This window comes from Chlamydotis macqueenii, chromosome 6 (genome assembly GCF_036417535.1).
Source record: "Chlamydotis macqueenii isolate bChlMac1 chromosome 6, bChlMac1.mat, whole genome shotgun sequence".
NCBI classification, from domain to species: Eukaryota; Metazoa; Chordata; class Aves; order Otidiformes; family Otididae; genus Chlamydotis; species Chlamydotis macqueenii.
In genome coordinates, this window is record NC_141561.1 from 10,630,331 (window position 1) to 10,650,867 (window position 20,537).

The following is a 20,537-nucleotide window of genomic DNA, read 5'->3' on the forward strand; positions in this document are numbered from 1 at the left end:
GCCCTGGCTGTTACACCTGGATGCAGAGGTTCAAAGGCAAGTTTGGAATTAAACTTCTGAAATCTGACTTCTTGTTTTAGCAGCTTTCTGAAAGGGTACGCTGTGCCAAATAGTCATTGCGGTGTACACCTGAACTTTGCTTTCTCACCACAACATAGTGTCTTGGTTTAGGTGGGATTTGGTACTTCTCGGTGTGCTCCAGGAGACGTTCAGTTCCTCTCAGTTACAATGGCTGTGTCTCCCAGTTGTATTTTTTTTCCATTTGCGTAGTGCTCTGAAGTGACTCCCAATATTTTGGGCTTAAAAACAAAATGGCAGTGTTCAGCTGGTATTTTTCCCACCCCTAAGCTAGTAACACAGCTAGCACGAGAAGCTGTGTTGAACCTTCCTTTGCCTATATAATTCCTATCATGTGCTATTGCTTTTTGCCTTGTTGCCCAACAAGGTTGCAACCCAGTGGAAAAATCATTATTCTAAATAAAGCTTCACTTTTTTTTTTTTTTTTTTTGTATATTGCTTAATTTGCAATTAGGAGAACCCAAAAGTCTCATATGGCCCAACACAAAATGGTGTCCTACAATGCGAGTGCTACAGACCGGTACCATCAGTGTCATCTGTCTGTCTGCACCTTTCTCTGAATGCGCTGCTTTCTGCCCAGGTTCGTCATGCTGAATCTTCCATAATGGACACAGATTAGAGAGAGCAGGATTGTGCAGTAAAACTGACAGATGGTGTTTCAGTACCTCTGGCATCACTCATTCATTAGCTTAGTTGAAAGGATTTGAGGATAATTGATTAACATGCAAAAATGAGCTAGCTTAGCTGAAGCTTTTAAAGTAAGCCTTTTCTCAAACACAACATGGTACAGTCAGATGGTTTAGTCATTACATTTTCTGTGCTTGTTTGGCCCTGAAATCGTGACATTTATTTGCAGCTCGCCTTGTAAGTAGCGATGATGCTCTTTTGAGTGGTACAACTGGAACCCCTCGTATCGCTCACAAAACTGACTTAGTTTGGGTTTTATATTTGATATTTCAGATTTCCAAAGGATGCTGAGTTTTACAAGTGTATTTTTAGTGGCAATATTGACTTAAGCTCCCACTGCTCCTTCCTGTCCTGCACCAGCCCTTTGGTTGTTCTGGTACAACAGTCTGTTCAGCTGCTCTGTGAACCAGATCCAGGAATTTACCTGGCTTAAATAACCACTTTTTTTTTTTTTTTTCCCTGGGAAACTTTGAGGATAATATTCTTCAATGGGCTTCATTGTGCAGCCTTACAAACAGTTGCCCTGGAGCTGTTGATGTGCAGCAGGCTGGGTGAGTCAGCTCTGTCAGGGAAATGAATGCTTACGTCTGCTGAAAATCTTAAACTGTGGGCCAAGAATGTTCATCCTCACTTGCCTGAGAGGGATCCTGATGGTTGAAACGTGGAAGTAGCATTTGGAGCTCTGCATCAAGCTTGGTTTTATTTGTGGGAACATCTATGGGTGCTTCTCGTTCAGGTGAGTAATCTGTCACCCTTTCTTGGTGCCACCCAAGGCTTCCTCCCGCAGGAAGTCCACGGCCCCAGGAGTGGCACAAACTGGTGGCTTTTCTGCTGCTTCCCAGCAGATGGTGCTGCCCTGTGCCGCATCCTGGGGAGACCTGTTCCAAAAGGCCCAGAAAATCCAAAATGCCCAGAAAATCATGTGAAGCCAGGTTTGTAAGGAGATGTTTATTAGACCAGCTAATATTAGAGGCAAACTTCCAGGAACACAACATGGCTTTTCTGTTCCTCCTCCCCAGTGAGTATCAGGTGGTCTAATAAAAGTTACTGCCTTATAAACCTTGCTCTGTTTACCTGCTAGACCAGCCCAACTACAGCAACATTATTTCTCAGAGGTGATTGCAGTCAGCCCTTCTTCAGCTCACCAAACAGCGCAGTTATGGTCAGGCTCTAGCAGAGTGTGATTTTTTTTTTTTTTTTTTGAGAACCCAAGCCTCTCTATATTTTTCCTGTGGTTTCAAAATTTATCAGAGAACCTAAGAGGTGAACATCTGTGATGAATACTCAACGGCTTCAAATATGTAGCAGTGTGGATTGAAGTTCTGGTTTTTGCCTTCACCAAGGAAAAAGGCTGGACGAGCTTCAGAAATGGACTCGCTCACTGATAAACTCACTGGTGGCCCAGCAGAATCCGCAGATTCATTCGATGCTGTTTGCAGCTTTGGTCCATCAGGTTGGTTGTGAGTCTTTGGAGAAACACGGTTTTGAGAGGAGATATTGTAGGGAACACGTGGCCTTCTAAGATGATGAAACTGTATCTTTCCTCTTGAAAAGCCTGGCTTTATATGCCACCCAGGCAGAGCAGAAGCAGTAGCAGTGTGTTTTTTGGGAAATACTGCAAAATAATGCACTGAATGCGGCAAGGCTCTGTGAGCCAGCAGGCTCAATGTCTCATCTTGTTTTTCAAATGAACTGAATTGTTGATCTGTGGATGGTGTTTTTCCACAAGACACGTGAAATTTAAGAAGTACCAAAGTCAGGAAAGATTTGAAAATCAGGATCAGCGTGCCTGTTACCCCTTGTGTCCACAGTGCATGGAAGAAAGTACTGGACCTGGAGGAGAAAGGACTGTCAGGGCCAGGCGGCAGATGGTTTCTGGAGCTGGTTGGTCTGGGTGTGCTTGGGGATGGTTTTAACAGGGCACATCTCATCATTGCTGAAGTATTTATATTCTAGAGTGCTGGGTTATGCTGTGCTGAAACGCTGCGCTTCAGCTGAAGGCTGGTGAAAGACTTCCCCTTGACAAGACCTGAGCCTAGCATGTTCCCTGCTCCCAGCTTTACATGTGTTTCCTGGTTGTTTCACTCAAGGGAGATGCTTCCCATTTTGGCCTTCCTGCAGAAGTCCTTCTTCTCACATGCCAAGTCATGAGCTCTCATGTTAGAGGTAATTTTGAGCTTGAAATGCACCTTCCTCCCCTCTGTCCCTGCTGTGGGATGGCTGTGTGTGAGGCACTGCGTGTTTCCTGAGCTAGAGCTTTCTGGATGTGGTAGTTACGGGAGAAATGGAGTTGGGCTCAAATGATTTTTTTGTTTTGTAAGTATAACTTGCACCGAAATGCTGTATTTTGCTGTTTTCTGCAAGATAACTGAATACCATTAGCATTCATAACGTTTCCTGATCAGGGCAATTTATTAATCATTAAATTTTGCTGTACCCCTGGCTTTTAAACACCACGGAACCGGGTCTCTTTGTGGGCTCAGCCAGCCAAGCAGGACCTGTAAGTAGGGTCCAGGAGTTCTGCCTCGTTTTGCCTTGATTACAGTTGTAATGATTTTTAGGCCAGGTTACTGAAGTGGGACAACATGGGTCGCTCTTTTCTGAAGCAGCTGCTCTCAGCTTACCTGATGCACCAGCCAGCTGCTCGGGATCTCGGGGCGTCCTCTGCCATGCAGCACGATGTCCCTCATGATGTCCACGCACGGCTGCTCCTGGACTTTTGACCCAAAAGGCAGCTCATAATTCTTTACCTCTGCAAGGAAGCAACAGCAGCGTTACAGGATGTTTTTCATGCGTTCACTGCTTTGCTTTGGTACGGTCCACCGGATGAGAATAAATTTGTTTTCTATCAGTCTACAAAAATAAACAGATCTGGAAACAATTTAGAATTTGAATGCAGAAATGTAGTGCTGGGTTTTCATGTAGAGGCTGTTTTCAGAGACAGGACCGAGGAACCATCTGTCCACCTTCCTGAACCCAAGAGATGCACTACAAAGGACTTGGTCTGCCTTTCGGTGAGATGTATTTTGAGCAGGTAAGATGTGTTGTGCTAGTGAAAGATGGGAGAGGTGACTACGGGACCAGCATCCAGATTCCTGCTGAGGGCCGGGATTGGATTAGAGGAGAAATGGCTCTTCCAGAAGAGTAACGCCATGTCATGGGAGGCCAACGAGAAACTCCTGCTGCAGAGGTGAGAGAGAAACCCTGGCTTCCGTCAGCTTCTACCTGCACACAAATGCAGGTGAAATGAGTGGGGAGGGATGGCCCAGGACACTGACTCCGGAGCAAAGGATGCATCTGAGCCAGGCAATCTGACCCACGCTGCCGGGCGTGGGGCAGGAACCGGAGAGAGATTAAAAGAGGAGGGAGGGGGGCAGGCAGGGTCTAACAGCAGGGCAGTTAATTAAATGTTTTGCTACACGCAATTTCAGATGCCAGGATGTGGCTCTGGGAAGTGAGGGGGGACGTGGCTCTGTTGGAGGCTGGAGTTTGTGAGTCCCCATTGCAACATAAACTCTGCTGTTTGGGGGAAAAAAAAAAAGTGCTTGTGGCCAGGGAGGGGGAGGCAGCTTCGGCTCTTCCTGCTTGGTTTGCTTTGCGTCGCCAGCACCGACTCGGATTTGACTTGGCGGCTGGCTGGCTGTGAGCAGGGGCTGGACCAGAAGACCCCCTGGGTCCCGTCCTGCTCCTTGGCCACTGAGCCGGCCCCCTCGAGCCACAGCACGTAGGGCAGGCAGCCATGGGGGAGGATCTGCTGCCAGCTCTTAGCACCCCTGCAGAGACCCAAGCCACCCCAAATCAGGTCCTGTGCCACTGCCGGGGACGCAAGGGTGAATCACGTCCCTCTATGGGGAGGAAAGGAGCAAAAAGACACATGGCAACCCCGGTGTGATGCTCCTACCTCCTACCACTTCACATCTGGAGGCCATTTCCCACAAAACGAGGGCCATGGAATAGACATCCATCTGCTTGAAAGACTCGAGGTCTTCCAGGTTCACCCTGGACTCCAGGACCTCTGGGGCCATGTACCTGGCGGTGCCCACCTGCCCGCAAAGAGGAGAGAGGCATTAGCAGGGGTGGGCGAGGACTTTGGTCGTGGGGTGACTAGGGGTGGTTTGCAAAGGGAGGGCCGGTGGGTCATACTTGCCTGCCCACTGTTGGCAAAATCGTCCACCGTCAGAGAAGGGTCAAGGCGTATGGCAATGCCAAAGTCACAGAGCACGCACTCCTGCTCATTCTTCACCAGGACATTGGTGCTTTTGATGTCCCGGTGGGCGATGGGGATTTTCGGCCTGCCACAGGCAGTGTAGTCGCTGTGGAGGTGGGCCACCCCGCTCACCAGGGAGCCTGCCATCTTCTGCAGCTCCATCCAGCTCAGGATGTGGTGGGAGAGGTAGTCCTTGAGGTTGCCCCGGCTGTGGTAGGCAGTGATGAGCCAGTACTCCCGGCGGGGCCCCACGCCCCGGTCCTCAGCGGTGAGGAACCGCAGGACGCTGTCATGCTTGAGGCTGGCGTCGGTGAAGATCTGGCTCTCGTTCTTCCAGGACGAGTACTCCTCGCAGGGGAAGATCTTCACAGCCACCGTCTCATACTGCCCTGAGCGGCTGTGGCTCAGCTTGGCCCTCCACACCTCCGCGAACTGCCCTTTGCCCACCATCTCATCCAGCTCGATGGGGAGCAGCTCAGCGGGGTGGCTGCTGGCACAGGTGGGGCTGGTGCCGGCTGGGCTCTCGTCCATCAACACGGACAGCTTCTCTTCCCGCTCGGCGGACCTCCCCGGCTCCGGCAGCACCGGGGGCTGCCCCGGTTTCCCGCCCCACGCCTTGGCTCTCTTGTGTCGCTTCTGCGTGCGGCAGAGGTAAAATATCACCGTGATCATCACCGCCACCAGCAGCGGGGGCAGGAGGCTGATGGCGGCCACCGGGATCACCTCTTTGCTCTGCAGCATGGAGTAGCCTGCAGGGAGGAAAGCAAAGGCGAGGGCGCTGCTGCCGCGGGCCTGCGACAGCTCGTTTTCATCACGCGGAGGAGGAAAATATGCGAAGCCGTTAATGAAGCGCAGCCCTTTGCGGGGCCGCAATGCACACTGCACCCGGTGAAGAACCCAGATGTAGGTAATTATTAAGGGGGCCGCTTGTCTGAGGTCTCAAATTTAGCTCCATTTATCAAGCAAGGGTTTAAGATGCCTGCCCGCGTTAATTGGGCCAGGCAGTGCGGCACGCGAGACCCTGCTGCTGATGCCAAAATGGCTCAGCTGCTCTTTGGCGGCTGCAAAGCACCGCTTCTGCTCACGGCGAGGGGTGCCAGGGTGGAAGTAACAGCGATAAAGCTGAGGCAAGGCTCGGATGGAGCAAATCTCTGAGGGGGTTTGGGGCTGGGGCTTTGCTGGACCCCTGTGGCACAGAGAGAGCCAGGAGGGATGCTGGGGGTGGCAGGGCAGCGGGCAGGACCAGGTGGCTTTGCAAAATAATTATTATAAAGGAGCATCGTTACAGCAATGTTAGCGTTTCCCTCCTTATAACATCAACCCCCATCAACCGGCCGGGCATAGCTGCTTTTGTTTTATTTCTTTGAAAGCCCTGTCAGGACCTCGGCTCGTTGAGGGGGGACGCGCACAAAAAGCCCCAACCCTCGCACAACGTATAATTGTCTCGATCCTTTGATGTTCGCGATTCCTGGAATAAACATGCTGACTTCAGTAGAGATATTCAAGTAAAATCTTACTCAGAGGTTTTTCTGCCAAGTATAATAACCCAGGGGAAGAGGGATAAGAATCATTCCATAAGCAAAACTCTCGCTGCTTGACCTCAGTGTGTGCAGATCATAATTCAGGCTCTGGAAAAACAGAGCGTTTAGCTATTTTCCTTGGCAAATCTCAAAAAAATGTGCTGCAGCTAATTTCTGCAAGGCTGTGAAAGCGTTTCTAAAATAGGCATCAGGTTCAAACCACAAGATCAACCTAAACTGATATAAATCAATAACTAACTGAGGAATATGTTTATTTTGGAAAGCGTTAGGCCTGGATATCACCTACTGCTTTAATGGATTTACCCGATGCTTAAGATCCCATCTTTGAAACGCTAAGAAAGAGAAGATATTTTTAAGGGAGTTGCGTGCACGAGTCCTGCAAAGGGGAAGTTAACACAGCTTCGGCAAATCCCTTCATAAGGATGCCCCTTCCCCGCGCCAGCCCTTGGGTAGGGAGGGGTTGCAGGATGGCTTAGACCCCTTCCTTGGAGAGCAAACGTAGCTGCTCTGGCGATAACCGCTGGTCTGTAAGCCCATGCCTTGCTGAGCATCACTGCGCGGGTCTTTCCATCCCTGCTGAGGGGAGATGGACCTCCAGGGCCAGGCTCAGCCAGCACAGTGGTGGAGAGGACTCTGCACGCTCAACCCTATCCAGCATCATCTTCGGGTATCTGCTGGGCTCCTGCTTGCATGGCTTTAGGAAATGATGCTGCTGTGTGTTTGCTGGGGTGGTCTCTGAGCTCTGCCCAGTGCTAGGGCAGTGCCACCAGCAGCCTAGACCTGAAAGTATAGCTTAAGAAATCAAGTAATGGGGAAAAAAAAAAAATCTCCTTCCGTCAGCTGCTCATCTGTATTAGGTATCTATCTGCTCGACGTTTGTCTATACCATTGCAGATGACCGTAAGTCAACATTTAAAATGCAAATGATCCCTTAAAGCAGAAGAAAAGGAGGTAAATGGGGAGAAGAAAAGGAGAAACGGAGTCTCTGAGTCTGGGGCTTCCCAAGCAGGTCCCACAACCAAGTCAAAGAGAAGATAATTATTTAAGGCCCGCACTGCTCTCGCTCCGAGTTTCGGCATTTGACGTGCCGGCTGGCAGCAGGCAGCTGTTTGTGGTGAGGGCGGCATTTCCAATGAGCCAGTTGTCATTTTTGGTGTGAAATTACATATTCCAGCACTGGCTTTGGGATTTGACTATCTCTCTCTAGAAGTCTGTGTACCTGTTATGTTTGGCTTGGGAAGCAGCAAATTTAGCATCATTTGCCTTCATTGAAAGTGGCATGTTTGTTCTGAGAATTTGCATTTTATGTGAATTTTTTTTTTTTCTTTTTTTCCTTGCATTGTGGGAGAAGCTATGCCGCTGACTTGCAGGTTATGCTTAGGCTCATTTTCAGCATCTCATTGCTCTGCAATTATGGAAAATCAGAGGGGTTTCACTTTGCTTTTGTTGCAGGTCAGATTCCTGACGGGCACTTGGATAAACCTGGTCCATTTGGAGTCAGGGAGGTTTGCACACGCCCCTGAAGGTCAGGACCTAGCTGGAAATGTTTTCAAGGTATAGGACCCTCCAGAGGTATGGAAATGAGCTGCCTCTCAGTTTTCCCTCCTGTGGGTTTACAGCTCCTGTTGGATCTCCACCCATCTGCAGAAGCACCTACAGGCATGCCAAGCCATGCTTGGGTTCACGTGCAGCGCCGGGGCAGCTCTGGCCATCCCTGCCCAAGAGAAATGCCGCTGCAGAAATCCCTAGGAGAGCAACGGGAGGCGCCGCCGTGTACCGAGCCCCGTGGCCCGGCACTGCCACCTTTTTGGGTTGTAGCCACGGTGGACACCAGCGGTTCCTGTGGGTGTGCTGGGGCAGGATTTGCTCTGGCGTGATTTATTTAAAACTTTCAGAGCATTGACAAGCTCTGGGTGACATCAGCTTCTGCGTTTCCCGGTTGATCCGCCCTGTGCTGAAGCGTACAGCCTACCAAGAGATATGGTGGATTTTCCATCGCCTGATGTTTCCAGACCAAGGCTGGAAGCATCGCTGAGAGGGATGGTTTAGCCACAGACAAAATACTGGATTTGGTAATGGGGTAAAAATTGTACCTAGCTTTTATATAGGGAGGTCAAAGAAGATGCTGAAAGAGGTCCTCCTGGCATTGCATCTCCTGCTCTATTGGAAATCTGAGTTATTTGTCATTAACGTTGGGTGCTTCTCCCCCCATAAATGACATTAACAAAAGTACTCACCATTGGTGTGGTTTTCAAAGATGAGTTTATCGTTGCACTCCTGCTCGTCCACGCAGCCGCAGATGTAGATGATCGCATCCTCGCTGGGCTGATGGGCCATGATGCAGCGCGAGGTGTTGTAGTTGGGGACCATGAGGTTTTCAATGGGGCGTTGCGGGTTGTGGCAGAGCGTGCTGATCCTGATGCTCTCGTTGTCCTGTCTCCTGCGCGTGCCAAATGAACCCACAAAGGTCAGTCTAGCGCATTAGCCTCCGTGTCACCTGTGTGTCGTCTTAAACTTCGTTTTAAGATAACTTGTTTTAAGCTGTGTAGGAAACGACCTGTTTGCAGTGGCTCAGGTATAATTCTAATTATACATGCTGTGGAGAGGGTTTGTTAAAGCTCTTTCTTTTCACCATTTGGAAGAGATAGAAATCTTTAGCACATGCCAATAGTAGGATGTGAGCCAGAGACTCCGCTTGTTTCCAGTAGATAATTCACCAGTTCATAATCATGCCTTGGGTCAGGTAGTGTCAACCCTAAGGCTGAGTGCCCTGCATGGGATCTGGGGCAAAATCCCTCCTTTACCAATACCAGTTGCTAGGCCAGCAGGCTTTGGGGCTGTATAGTCCTAAGGAAACCCTCCAAAATGAGGGTCCTACCTCCTATGTCACCTTTGCCACAATACAAGTCATAACATCTTTGCTTCAGGAGGAGCTGGGATCTCTGCTGCCCAAATTTCACCTGTGCAGGGGAGAGGTGGGGGACGTGGGGGCCAAAACACCTGCTTGCCAGTGACCGCTTGGCTTGCGCTTGCCTCTTGCTCCTCTCAACCCGTGTGTGCAGGTGGAGCCCGTAAGCTCCGTCTCATCCCCTGGGCTCTCTCTGGGCTAATTGTTGGTTGTTGAGCCCTGTCTTTGCAGAACCATTTGCTCCTGCCTCCAGTGACCGGCGGGAGCAGAGCCCTTCCGTCGCCTGTTGGGGCTATTTCTAGAAGCAGCTTGACCTTTGGAGCTGCCAAATTATAACATGAAAGCGATACGTCTCCCGGACCATGGGGCTGTGTCTGCATTTACACCACGGCTTCAGACACCGAGTGACTACGAATGAAACCTGCTCTGTCAGCCAGTGATGTCCCAGTCCTCACCGGGCCTGGGGCAGAGGAGGTAAAAGCGTAATTTCTTGGCATTTCTAGAGAATTTCTTCTTTGTTTCAAAAAGAAAGGACAGACCTGCTCTTTTTTTTTTTTCTTTCTTCTTTTTTTAACTGCTGCATATTTCTTCAGCTCTGTGTAACAACCCCCGTGTTGGAGATGCACACAAGCGTTGAGGAAATGCAGTGGGAACAGCAGCTGGAATATTTCAAGGCCTATTACCTGGATCCTATTACAAGGTCCTTAGAACTTTTTTAACCACCGATGCTCAGTAGCCAGGTTAGGTCCTTCTCGTGTGCCACGTTTTTTGCTCAGCAGTACCTAGATCAGGCTCCTCTTAAAGCCATGAAAACGTGTCACATATAGAGCAAAAGGATGGGTTTGGCTCTGGTTGTCGTCCAGCTCCTCAAGCACATGGTGCTCATTTTGCTGGAAAACTCCAGCTCTCCCAACAGATCCGAGCAGTGTTGGCTCAACATGAGGGAGCTTGGCAAAGAGGGTCTGGCACAGCCACATCCCGGCGCGTGGGAGCTCCCTTCTTTTGGTGTGTGGTGGAGTTGTCCTTGTTGGACACATGGCTTCATCTCCACCTGTTGTTTACTACGCTGAGTGAGGGAAGAGGTTTGGGGAGAAAGTTATGGAGATTCTCAAAAACTGGGGTGCCCAGCTGGATTTAGGAATGGCCAAGCATGAACTGGGCGAGGGGTGGCCAGCCCCTGCACGGGAGACAGTCTCTGCTTCCTAACCTAGCAGTGCAAAGCAGGATGGTGAAGGTATGGAGAGGTTTCCCGATGCCTTTCGGGTCTGCTGGGAAGTCAGAAATAAAAGCAAGGGAAAGAACCCAAATTTGTTATCCTCTTCCTGGCAGAGGGCATGGAAAGTCCTGTGGCCTCAGTGTTCCCTCTGTTTTCTTGGGGTTCCCAGATAACTTGTCAGAGGAGCTTCCAGCTGAAGAGTCCCAGGAGGGTGCGATCCCTCCTCCGTGGGCTGCCCAGGCTGGAGGACATCAGGATGTTGCTCATGAGCATGGGGCCAAAGCTGCTCCTGTGACTGCGATACCCATGCAGAACAAGCTCACTTTCAAAGGTATATTTGGATCATCTGAACAACGGGCAGCGAGGCTGGCTTGGAGGTGAGGTCTACCTACAGGGATCTCAATCTCAGGATGGGGTGGGAGATGCTAGGAGGAGGCTGTGGGGCTGGCAGGTTATTTGTGATCCTGCATCTGCCTCACCCCATCCGATATGTGGTACAAGGTGCAGCCCCATCCCATACCATGAGATTGCTTTCCTGGTGTGTGGATTTATGCTGCAGGGGTCTTACTTTTTCCTGTACATGTAGGCTGTCAAAGCAAAAGCCCAGCGAGACGCTGGATTGCCTACCTAGGATTTAAGGTGGCTTCTCCATGTCCATGTAGGGGAATTTGGGGCAAGGAGTGGATTTTTTTCATTTGTTTGGGTTTCTTGTTGATTTTGTGTATTGGGGTTTTTTTTTAAGTCCATAATGCAACAATTATGTTGAGGCAAGCTCCTACTGAAAGCGGACCATATAGCATTCACGCTAATTAGCAGGTTGAGATAAAGCCTAACGATAAGTGCTTGGCTGGCTTTCAGTTTGGCAGCCAAATTAAAAGGAAAAGAAGAGAAAATAATTCTGGGCAGACTCAAAATGGATGTTTTTTCAGCTTTGTTCATGGGGACCAAAAAAGCTGGGGGAGGTACTCTTCCGGGCAAATGATGCAGCGTAGGCTTGGTCTGCAGGGCAAGATTGCATTTGCCTTCCAGGCATCTCCAGAAGAAGCAGAAAAGGGCTTTTGCCAGGGGATGGGAAGGTTAAACCTAGTGGGCTAAACCCCAGTGAGGTACCAGGTCAGATGTCCATGCACCGGATGGGAACAGACCTCAGCTGCACTCCTGCATGTGAACCAGGGTTTCAGCAGTGTGATGCAGGAGGACATCATGGGTTTGGGGGTCAGGGCTGCTGGTGTTGCCCAGTGAGTTCAGCTGGTAAAGCTAAATTCAGGGGTTTATGGGGGTTTAGAGATCCTGCAGCAAACTTGCCACAATTTATGTTGGGCACTTAAATGCTTTATTTATTTAGAAAAGAAACTGGTGCTAATTATACAGCAGACCAAATAACTTTTTACTGCAAACTGTAATTTTGATTATAATGGAGTTAAAGGGAGAGGAAGAGGAAGTCTTGAGTTATTTTAATGGGCAATAATTCCAGAGCAGGGGTAGATTCATGTGCATTCCCATAAGCTGCCACCCTGTGGACCCCTTTTTCCCCTGCGTGCCCCCTTGAGGAGGGGATTGCCACTTACCATATGGCCACGCAGATCTCGTAGGGGTCCTCGCAGTAGGAGTTGAGGTTGCAGTTGCTGTAGCACACCTTCTCCTCGCAGGCCGGCAGCGTGGAGTCACACCACTTGCACAGGTTGGTCTTCAGGCTGCGGCGGGCGCAGGCACTGCAGGCTGTGGGGCAGAGAGGTGGTGGAGGGTGAGCGTGACCATACGTGACCAGAGTGGGGAAAAATAACCACCATTTTCAGTGATTTGCCCAACCAGTGGAGAAGGAGCCCAAATTATCCCCATTTCTACATGCATTGTTTATAGCTTTCATTTTGCTCTATTGCTTGGTCAAATGTCCTTCAGATTATGCTAAAGACTAGAGGAGATAGAAGGATGCTGGCAGTACGGAGGCAGGTGATGCTGCATGAGAGCTTTGCAGAGCCTGGGAAGCCCCAAAGAACTGTGTTTTCCCTCCACGTCTCCCATACCGTTTATCACCAAGGGGAAATTCACTTCTTCCTCTACAGCCTGGGCTCAAAGCAGCATCTCCTCTCATCCTGAGTGTACATAGTGTTGGAAAAGAGACAACTCCGGGTCTCTGCGTGCCTGAAGACTTTATTTATCCCCCTCCCTGGAGGGAGAGAGGTGCTGGGGAGGGATGCACGGCCAGGCTGGGGCAGCTCCCTCCTCTCCTGCTGCCTCCTCATCCTCCCTCTGCCCATTCAACGAACCCAAGCTGGGGAATGTGTTTGCCATCTTCTCCCCAAACATCTGTGTTTTTGGCAATAAACGATGGGCTGAGACTTCCCACACTCTGGTGCGACAAGGCCTGCTCTGCCCTGGCCCAGCACTAGATGCTCTCCTGCTCCTGGAGCGTCGGATCCGGCTGCAGCGGCAGGAATAACTGCTGCCCATGTGGAGTTGCTCTGCATGTATCTCACAGGCATAAAATTATCTCTATTTTTATACAAAGGGTGAATGAACTACACTTGGTTAAGGGATAAATCTCAGCTAAATTTAAACTTCCTGTTTTAAGGCTGCTAAATGTCTTTTTTAAATCTTATTTTTAAAAAAAAAGATACCAAGTGGCATATGTAGTAACAGATACTTATAAATTTTTACTTAAATGAATAGACTCAAGCGTGTACAGGTAGGAACATGAACTACAGCAGTCAATCTTTTGAAGGGTTCGGTCATCCATCCTTCTCCGGCTGCTGCTTCCCTGAACTGCTACGGAAAGGGCAGTCGTGGCTCGCTGTGCTGCCGCAGCCGTCACAGGGGGTTTTTCCATCACCAGCCATCAGTTCGAACAAGAAGCAAACTGCAAAACCACCGTGTGGGCTCGAAAAGCCTCAGCCCCTGCAAGCAGGGCCCTGCTGACACAGGAGCGTACCCACGGGCGCACTGAGTCTGTGGTGGTCACATCTGTGACCTGCCCGTGGCCAACGGCCGAGCCTACGGTCCCTCTCCTTTTTAACGCATACACTGTCCCAACAGCAAATGGGCATTTTTAACTCCTCCGACTCCCAAATCCGGGGCGCACAGCTGGCTCTGAAAGCATCTTGCATGCTTGCTCCACTTCCCTCTCCAGCCCAGACCCCCCTCCTCGAGACAGCTGTGAAAGAGCTGCTGGAAGGCTCCCACATAGAAATAAACCATTTACAAGCTCCTGTGGCCTCATAGGTAGGGCCAAGGTTAACGGCGGAGGGAAAACCTGGCTGCAGAAGAGAAGCCGGTTGCATCTGAATGCTGGAAGGAGGAAACTTTGGTTTAAATGACCCAAGTGAGGCTTAAAATGCAGCTCGACAGGGATTGTGTCGTGCGAGGCGACAGCGAAGCCGGGAGTGGAGTGAGTGAGGATGCTGCTCACAACCTCTTGCTTAGCATCTCCCCCATCCATGGAGCTGCTCTGGCACCCGGGGATTTTGTGGGTGACATCAACAGACCCAGCCCCCCACATCCATCCACGGGTCAGCTACCAAAATTGTGACTTCAGCCAGGAATTGAAGCAGTTGCAGCCAGCGTGAGACACCCTTGCCTCCCCGCCTCGCTCTGCCAGGACAGGACTCACAGGATCCTGAGCAAAACTCCTCTTGAGGACAAGAGTTTTGGGGACAGATGAGAAAAAAAACATTTATGTGGGGCTCTGGATGTACAGTGACAGCCACCGCACTCTACAAACTCCATCGTGGGAACAGAGAATTGAAGGTAAATTGGTTTCTCCCCCTAAAACCCAGCCCCGCCACACCCAGGGCTGTGCTGTCGTGGTGCGGATCCCATATTTGTGCTTTCGCCCCTCAGCTCAACCCATCCATGCCTGGCTCATGCTGTGCTTGCAGCACGCTCGTGCAGGACCGTGGGCTCAGCACCATCATCCCAAGGATATTTGGGGGCCCTGTGGAGGAGAAGGAAATGGACAAATCCATGTTGCCGACGTTGCTGATGCAGAAGAGCGATGGGGTTTGTTATTTGTGTATTATACCCACCGGGTATGTTATTGACTTATTTATATTGAGGGTTTGCTTGGGATCTCAGAGCAAAATGTCAGCCCTGGCAGTTTTGTACCAGCGCACATGGTGGGGATCTTGACTTGGCAGTCGTTTGCACTGCAGAGCAGGGAACCAGAGCAGATGAAAGAGTTAAATGTGGAAACAAGATCCAGAAATACAGCAGTAACCGGACAAAATTCTTTGGAGACAAATTGTTCTAAACCAGCTCAGGCTGCGATTCTGTTATCTGCTCTGCAAGAAAGGTCAGAGCAGGAATATCTCTTTTGTTTCTCCACCTCCTTCTTCTCCTAGGAAGCTAAAAAGAAGAGCACAAAGCTCACTGCAAGTTTCTTCAGGACTTTATGTCCTTGAACCATTAGCTCGTAGGTACAATTTAACTGCCACATCACTCATCTTCGCCATGATTAGACCCAGATGAACACTTTCAATATTAATACTCGGATGATTTAATAAAGCTGCACGAGCAGTAAAAGTAACAATACACTTCCATAAAGGGGTTCCAGATGTTGCCAAGGCAAATGCTAAACATCAAAATACAAACTTAAAAAAAAAAAAAAAAGACAGAAAAAAAGCTGGATAAGCAAAACTTGGAACAAACTATAAACTAATTAAATGTGGGTTAAGTTTTCCAAAAATAAATTGAAGCCATAAGGATGTGATGTGAGCCAATAAATAGTACAGTTAGTCAAAATTATTGCGGAACGACAGTTGGAAAGATGGTTTGAAGTGACCGATAGGTGGGCTCACAGTGAGCTTGGCTTTCCATCAGTAGGAAGGCTTGTTCTCTTGTGCATGATCACAGCGGGATCAAGCCTCCTGGTATCTATAACTGGGACCCCAGAGAGGTTACTGAGAGAATACGAGCTGATTTTCAAGTAGTGGAATAAAGGAAAAAAACTATGCCAAAAGTGCCTGAGTCTCTCCTGCAAGAGCAGTGGGGGTGATACCACCACCCAAGGACATCTCTCTGCTTGGCCACCTGCAAGGCCCATTGAAGCACCACTGCTGTAGTCAACAGCCCATCCTCTTCCCCCACAGGAGAGTCATTTAAAACAGCTCTCCAAGAGAATTTCACACCAGTCCTGTCACTGCAGCCGTGGAAGCAGTCAGCTCCCAACAGATGAGCCTTTTTTTGCTCACTTCCCAGGTGCTCAGCTGCCAAGGGTGACTGCAGCTGTAAAATCCGGCGGGATAAACAGAGCTCTAATTAGCTCCTCTCTACCAACGTGGCCCTGCATAGCAGGTAGGTCATCCACCACCTTACTTTGGCTCCAGTTTTCTGCAGGCTGCAGTCCCCCAGGAGGGTGAATCACTGAGGAGCAAGCCTGGGTACACGGAGGTGCCTTCGTCACAAGGAAGGAGAAAAGGCTTCATAGCCAAAGCGCTGGCATGTGCAGGTAATTAATTTTTGCTGCAGGGCAGAATGAGCAGTTTTAGTTCTCAAATATTCTCTCTGGTGTGCTGTTTTGCGACAACTAAACACCAGATGGGCTTAAGGAAAAGCGCTTGGTATGAGATGCTAAGGCACTTGCACCCCTCTGGCTCCCCTTGTCCCAAGGTGGAAGGGGACTTTCCATGCTTTAATGGCAATTTGCCCTTGGATTGCTTTTATTTTTCAAGGACTAAGAAAAAGGTTATCATTTTTAGGTCATAAATGCTTTACGGTGAGGTCTACCCTTTCTTTTCTGTCTCTCTCTAAGCACCCCAGGGTGGGGCTGACGCTTACTCAGCATTTGCAGAGGGCTTCCAACCTTGCCCATACTGCAGCGGCTCCGGGAGCTCTCTGCGTCGTCTTTTCCATGCAGGTCAGTCAGCCTGTAATCCCCAGGCTTTGCACTTGGAGAGACTGAGGCCTGGGAGATTAGCTGCCATGCTCCGAGGCTTTCTCTGATCTTACGAGAACAAACAAATTCCTTCCCTATTATATATGGTACTTCTTTATAAGATTTAAACAACAGCAGGGCTGATGGGCTCCGCTCTCTCGCTGGCCCGTGTGAGAACACCAGGACCTTGGTGTTCTCCATTGGCAGGTTACTCCTGAGCCTCCGCAAAGCAACCATCAGTGCTGTGGATGGGCCGTGTCAGGGTAATTCCTATGGCCCTGACTTCCAGGAGATCCCATGTAGGGTCAAAAGGCCCCAGTGTAATCGTCCAGAGTTCACAGATTTCCTGCAGTCTGCTCTGGCTTGAGCTAGATCTGATCTGTCGGAAAGCGCCCGCTCTTGCTGCTCTGTCCCTTACTGCTGCAGGATCTCCCCAGAACTAGACCTCCAGCTGTTGTACTTTTATTTCAGATGGAGCTTGGCTTCCTCCAGCTCAGTTCTGTTCTCCAGTGATGGGATCTGGTTCTACTTTCCGCTGCTGGACCAAAGAGCTTTTTACCATCAGGCCGCTGTTCTCCACCCATATGTTTTACAAACACTGTATCTTCGTCTTCATAGGAGAGGTAGGGCAGACCAAATGGAGCTGAAAAAACTTATTATTCCATTTTTTGCCCTTACGAGGCGCAAGCCCCTGGCTCCCGCAGGAAACCCAGCAGCGCTCGTGCTGCATTCATTTCAGAGGGCCAGGCTCTGCCCTCAGGTATGTGGTCCCACATCATCCTGCGTAATAAATACTGCACTTGGCAGAGTACAGTATGGAGCAAGGAGTGAGCCAGTAATGTTTCCTGGTGAATAAAAAAGGACTGATTTTGATTGCGTTAGACACCAGTGCTCCCCGGTGCCAGAAAGACACGCAGTATACGTTTCTGGTTTGCTTGGACCTTCTTCAAACAGGCTGGTAACTGACTTATTCCAACACTTATTTTTCCTTTGTGAAAATATCCCTTTAAATTAAGTGTTTAGCAAATACCGTTTAGTCCCATTACAAAGTAAATTGGGTATGGATCGTACCAGCAGACTTCTCCAATCTCTTTCAGATGCTTAAATTACATCACGGTCTAACTTCACCCCGGGGAGAGACGAGCTCTGCAGAATATTGTCCGTCCTTCTGCTTTGGTAATCTCCGGTCTTTCTTGGGTACCTTTCGCAAGTGTCTACATGTCCGCGCAATGACTCTGCTTTTGGGGTGTTGGGACGTTTGATACAGAGGTGCCCTAGGGTCGTGCCCCAGCACTGTCTGGATGAGCTGGATGCTCAGTGGGGAGGGTTTGGCTGGAGTGGTTTCTCTTTGATTTTGGCCGGTTGATGTCTGTGCCTCTGGGCAAGGACAGAGGGAGTGCGCTGGACCCCACACTCCTCCAGCTGCCCTTGGAGCCACTCATTTCCTCCATCCACCATGACATTCCATCTTGATCACACCCGAGGCACTGAAATTAGGTAACACCAGGGACCCTTCCCCTCCAGGAGAGCTTGAGTTTCTTGCCCCAGATTTCACTTTCTGTCCCCCAAAGCTGCTCCTGCTGGGACAGCCCATGCTCCATCCCTCTGGGCCCTTACTCGTGCCGGAGGTCTGGGTGCTGATGCGGGGTCCGGCTGGTGCCCACGCCAACGCGGGCTGGCAGGGAGCAGGGGTGCTGTCGCAGGACAGCTGGGCTGGTGGGGACGCCTGCGATGGGAGGGCCACACGGGCAATTATCTGCCATATTGTGCTCTCACTTGTGTTTAAAAACAACAACAGCTCAACTGACTCATAGATCCTACGGCCTCTGAGTCATTTTTTATTTCTGGATTTCACTGCTCTGCCCTTTGCAATGAAGGGAGTTGCATGTGCGCGCACACACACACACACATATCAAGTTCACATTTGTTTTTCCCCTATAAAAACAAAACGATTTCCATATCATTAATGAAACAGAAATTATTTGACTTTGCGTACCCTGGCTTTTATTTTCCATTGTATAAACTTTGTAGATGAAATAATGATGGTTGTAAAGTAAACTTCTCTCTTTTCTTTTTTTTTTTCTTTTTTTTTTTTCTTTTTTTTCCTTTCCCTTTCCAGGCAGCCTCTTTTCGAAATAGCAATAGGGAGTCACTTACAAACTTGGCTTGCGCTGAGCCTGTAGTAATTAACCCCTTCATCCCCAGCAGTTCCTCTGTTGGTGTTTAACCGCAGCGTAGGGAAAGGCAGCAGCAGGTCTCCACCGGACTACAAGCAAAGCGAGGGAGCAGAGCAGGCAGAGAAATGTGGGAAAGGAGGAGAAGAGCTGGTCTGTGTAGAGCAGCGGAGGGTGATGCACCCATCGGTTGGCAACTTTCCTGGGAGAGCTGGGGCACTGGCATGGCAGAGGTTAGAGGTACGTGCGCTCTTCATGCACACCCCATTTTTCTGGGTGCAAGTAAGCACCACCATTTCGTGTTTAGCCTGGCAGCCCCGTCCCACGCCACCTCTCTTCCTTCTTGCTCCTCAGGGACCACCAGCACTGACATCTCAGCGCGATGCCCTCTCCCCTCCGCACCGCCACTGCGGAAATAATCTGTGGTAAATAACATAATCACCAATCTTGCTTTTTCTGTTTACAGGGCTGTTACGATTTTATGAAGTACCCAGAGGAAAATTAATCGGGTGAAGTAATCCCTTCCACGAGCAGCAGATACAGCTGGAGCCGGGCGCGTGAGCACATGCCTGCCTTGCCCTGCGGGAGAGGGTTAAGCGACCCTGCCCCAGGGAAGTGTGAGCTCTGCTTTTTGATAAATCCTTACCATTACACACGGTCTACCCGGGCAATCTGTCTGTCTTCAAGGCTTACAAACATGCCACAAGCGTTTTTCCTAATCGCATCTATCAGGCAGCGGCACAGCCCTGCATCCCCCCCCAGCATCGATTCGGATGCTTCGCCGATGCCTGGGTGGGTTAGTGACACCGGCGAAGATACTGTTACTCTTCCCAGACTGGGTGATGTGTTTTATATTATTTCTCTTGGATTTATTAAGCATTATGTAACCGGCTAACCAATCCCGCATGCGACGCAATCGCGGCTGATTTCATGTCAGTGGAAAGCAAACAAAAAAAAATGTTCTGAAGTGGCTGAACTGAAATTCATTTCCACATGCAAAGCAATTCCTGGAGGATCTTCTCTGTCTCCAGGCAGCTACTTTGCATCCAGGCTCTCATGCAACCCATTAGAAGAGAGTTACGGAAAAATTGCATGTTGTACAAGACACAGTGTTATAAGCCAATCCTCTCGGTTTACTCTCCAGATGAAATGATTAAGATAAAGTTTACTTTACTTAACTATTTTTAAGTATCTTTGTGGATTTCTGCTGCTCCTTGAAATGTGTTACGCTGGCATATTGTTTCTCTTTTAGCTGGAGAATTCCGTCAAATGTCTAAATTACTCGCCAAAGAAAGTTTGGCATTGAAGTTTGACAAAACAAAGCAAGCCAGCCCTGCCATCCTGAGGTCCTGAAGCTCAGCAGGACCCAGTCCAACGTGATGGGGAGGATGTTCTGCCCTTGCTCAGCTTTGGAAGGACTTAAGTACAAGGTGAGGCACAAACTATACCCCGTTAGACTTTGAAGTCAAGCTCCTTCAGCAACACTCTTCTTTCTGGTGTTACAGACAATGTCCTTCCCATTAACACCAGTTTGCACCCTGAGATGTTGAGCTGAGGATGGAGAAATATGTAATGGATAAAACACAGACCTAGTGCCCCTGTACCATTTTGGGTTGTTTGTTTTTTTTTTTCTCAGTGTCTTTGAAACATTCAGCAATGTCTGAAAATGTCGTATTTCTGAAACCATTTCGCCAACGCACTCAACCTTCAACGAAAAGTCGGTAAAGTCGGTGGCTGGGGGGAAGGCCGTTTGCATGTTATTTGCGTTATTTTTCAGCCAGCCCCTAAATTACCCAAGCACTGGCTTCACCCAGGCCAGTCGATGCTGGTTGGCACGTTCACAGCTCCGTGTGGGTA

At 49.5% G+C, this 20,537-nt stretch overlaps 1 protein-coding gene across 1 annotated transcript in view; it reads right to left on the minus strand.

The window, feature by feature from the left end:
• LOC104478544 (TGF-beta receptor type-2-like) overlaps positions 1–20,537 on the minus strand; it is a 31,548-nt gene that overhangs the window by 952 nt on the left and 10,059 nt on the right. Inside the window, exons 2-6 of the mRNA XM_010118916.2 lie at positions 12,206–12,356; positions 8,751–8,953; positions 4,913–5,721; positions 4,667–4,808; positions 3,390–3,517 (exon numbers count right to left, since the gene is read on the minus strand). Of these exons, the coding sequence (XP_010117218.2) occupies positions 3,390–3,517; positions 4,667–4,808; positions 4,913–5,721; positions 8,751–8,953; positions 12,206–12,356 (1,433 nt within the window). The remainder of the gene's footprint in view (positions 1–3,389; positions 3,518–4,666; positions 4,809–4,912; positions 5,722–8,750; positions 8,954–12,205; positions 12,357–20,537) is intronic.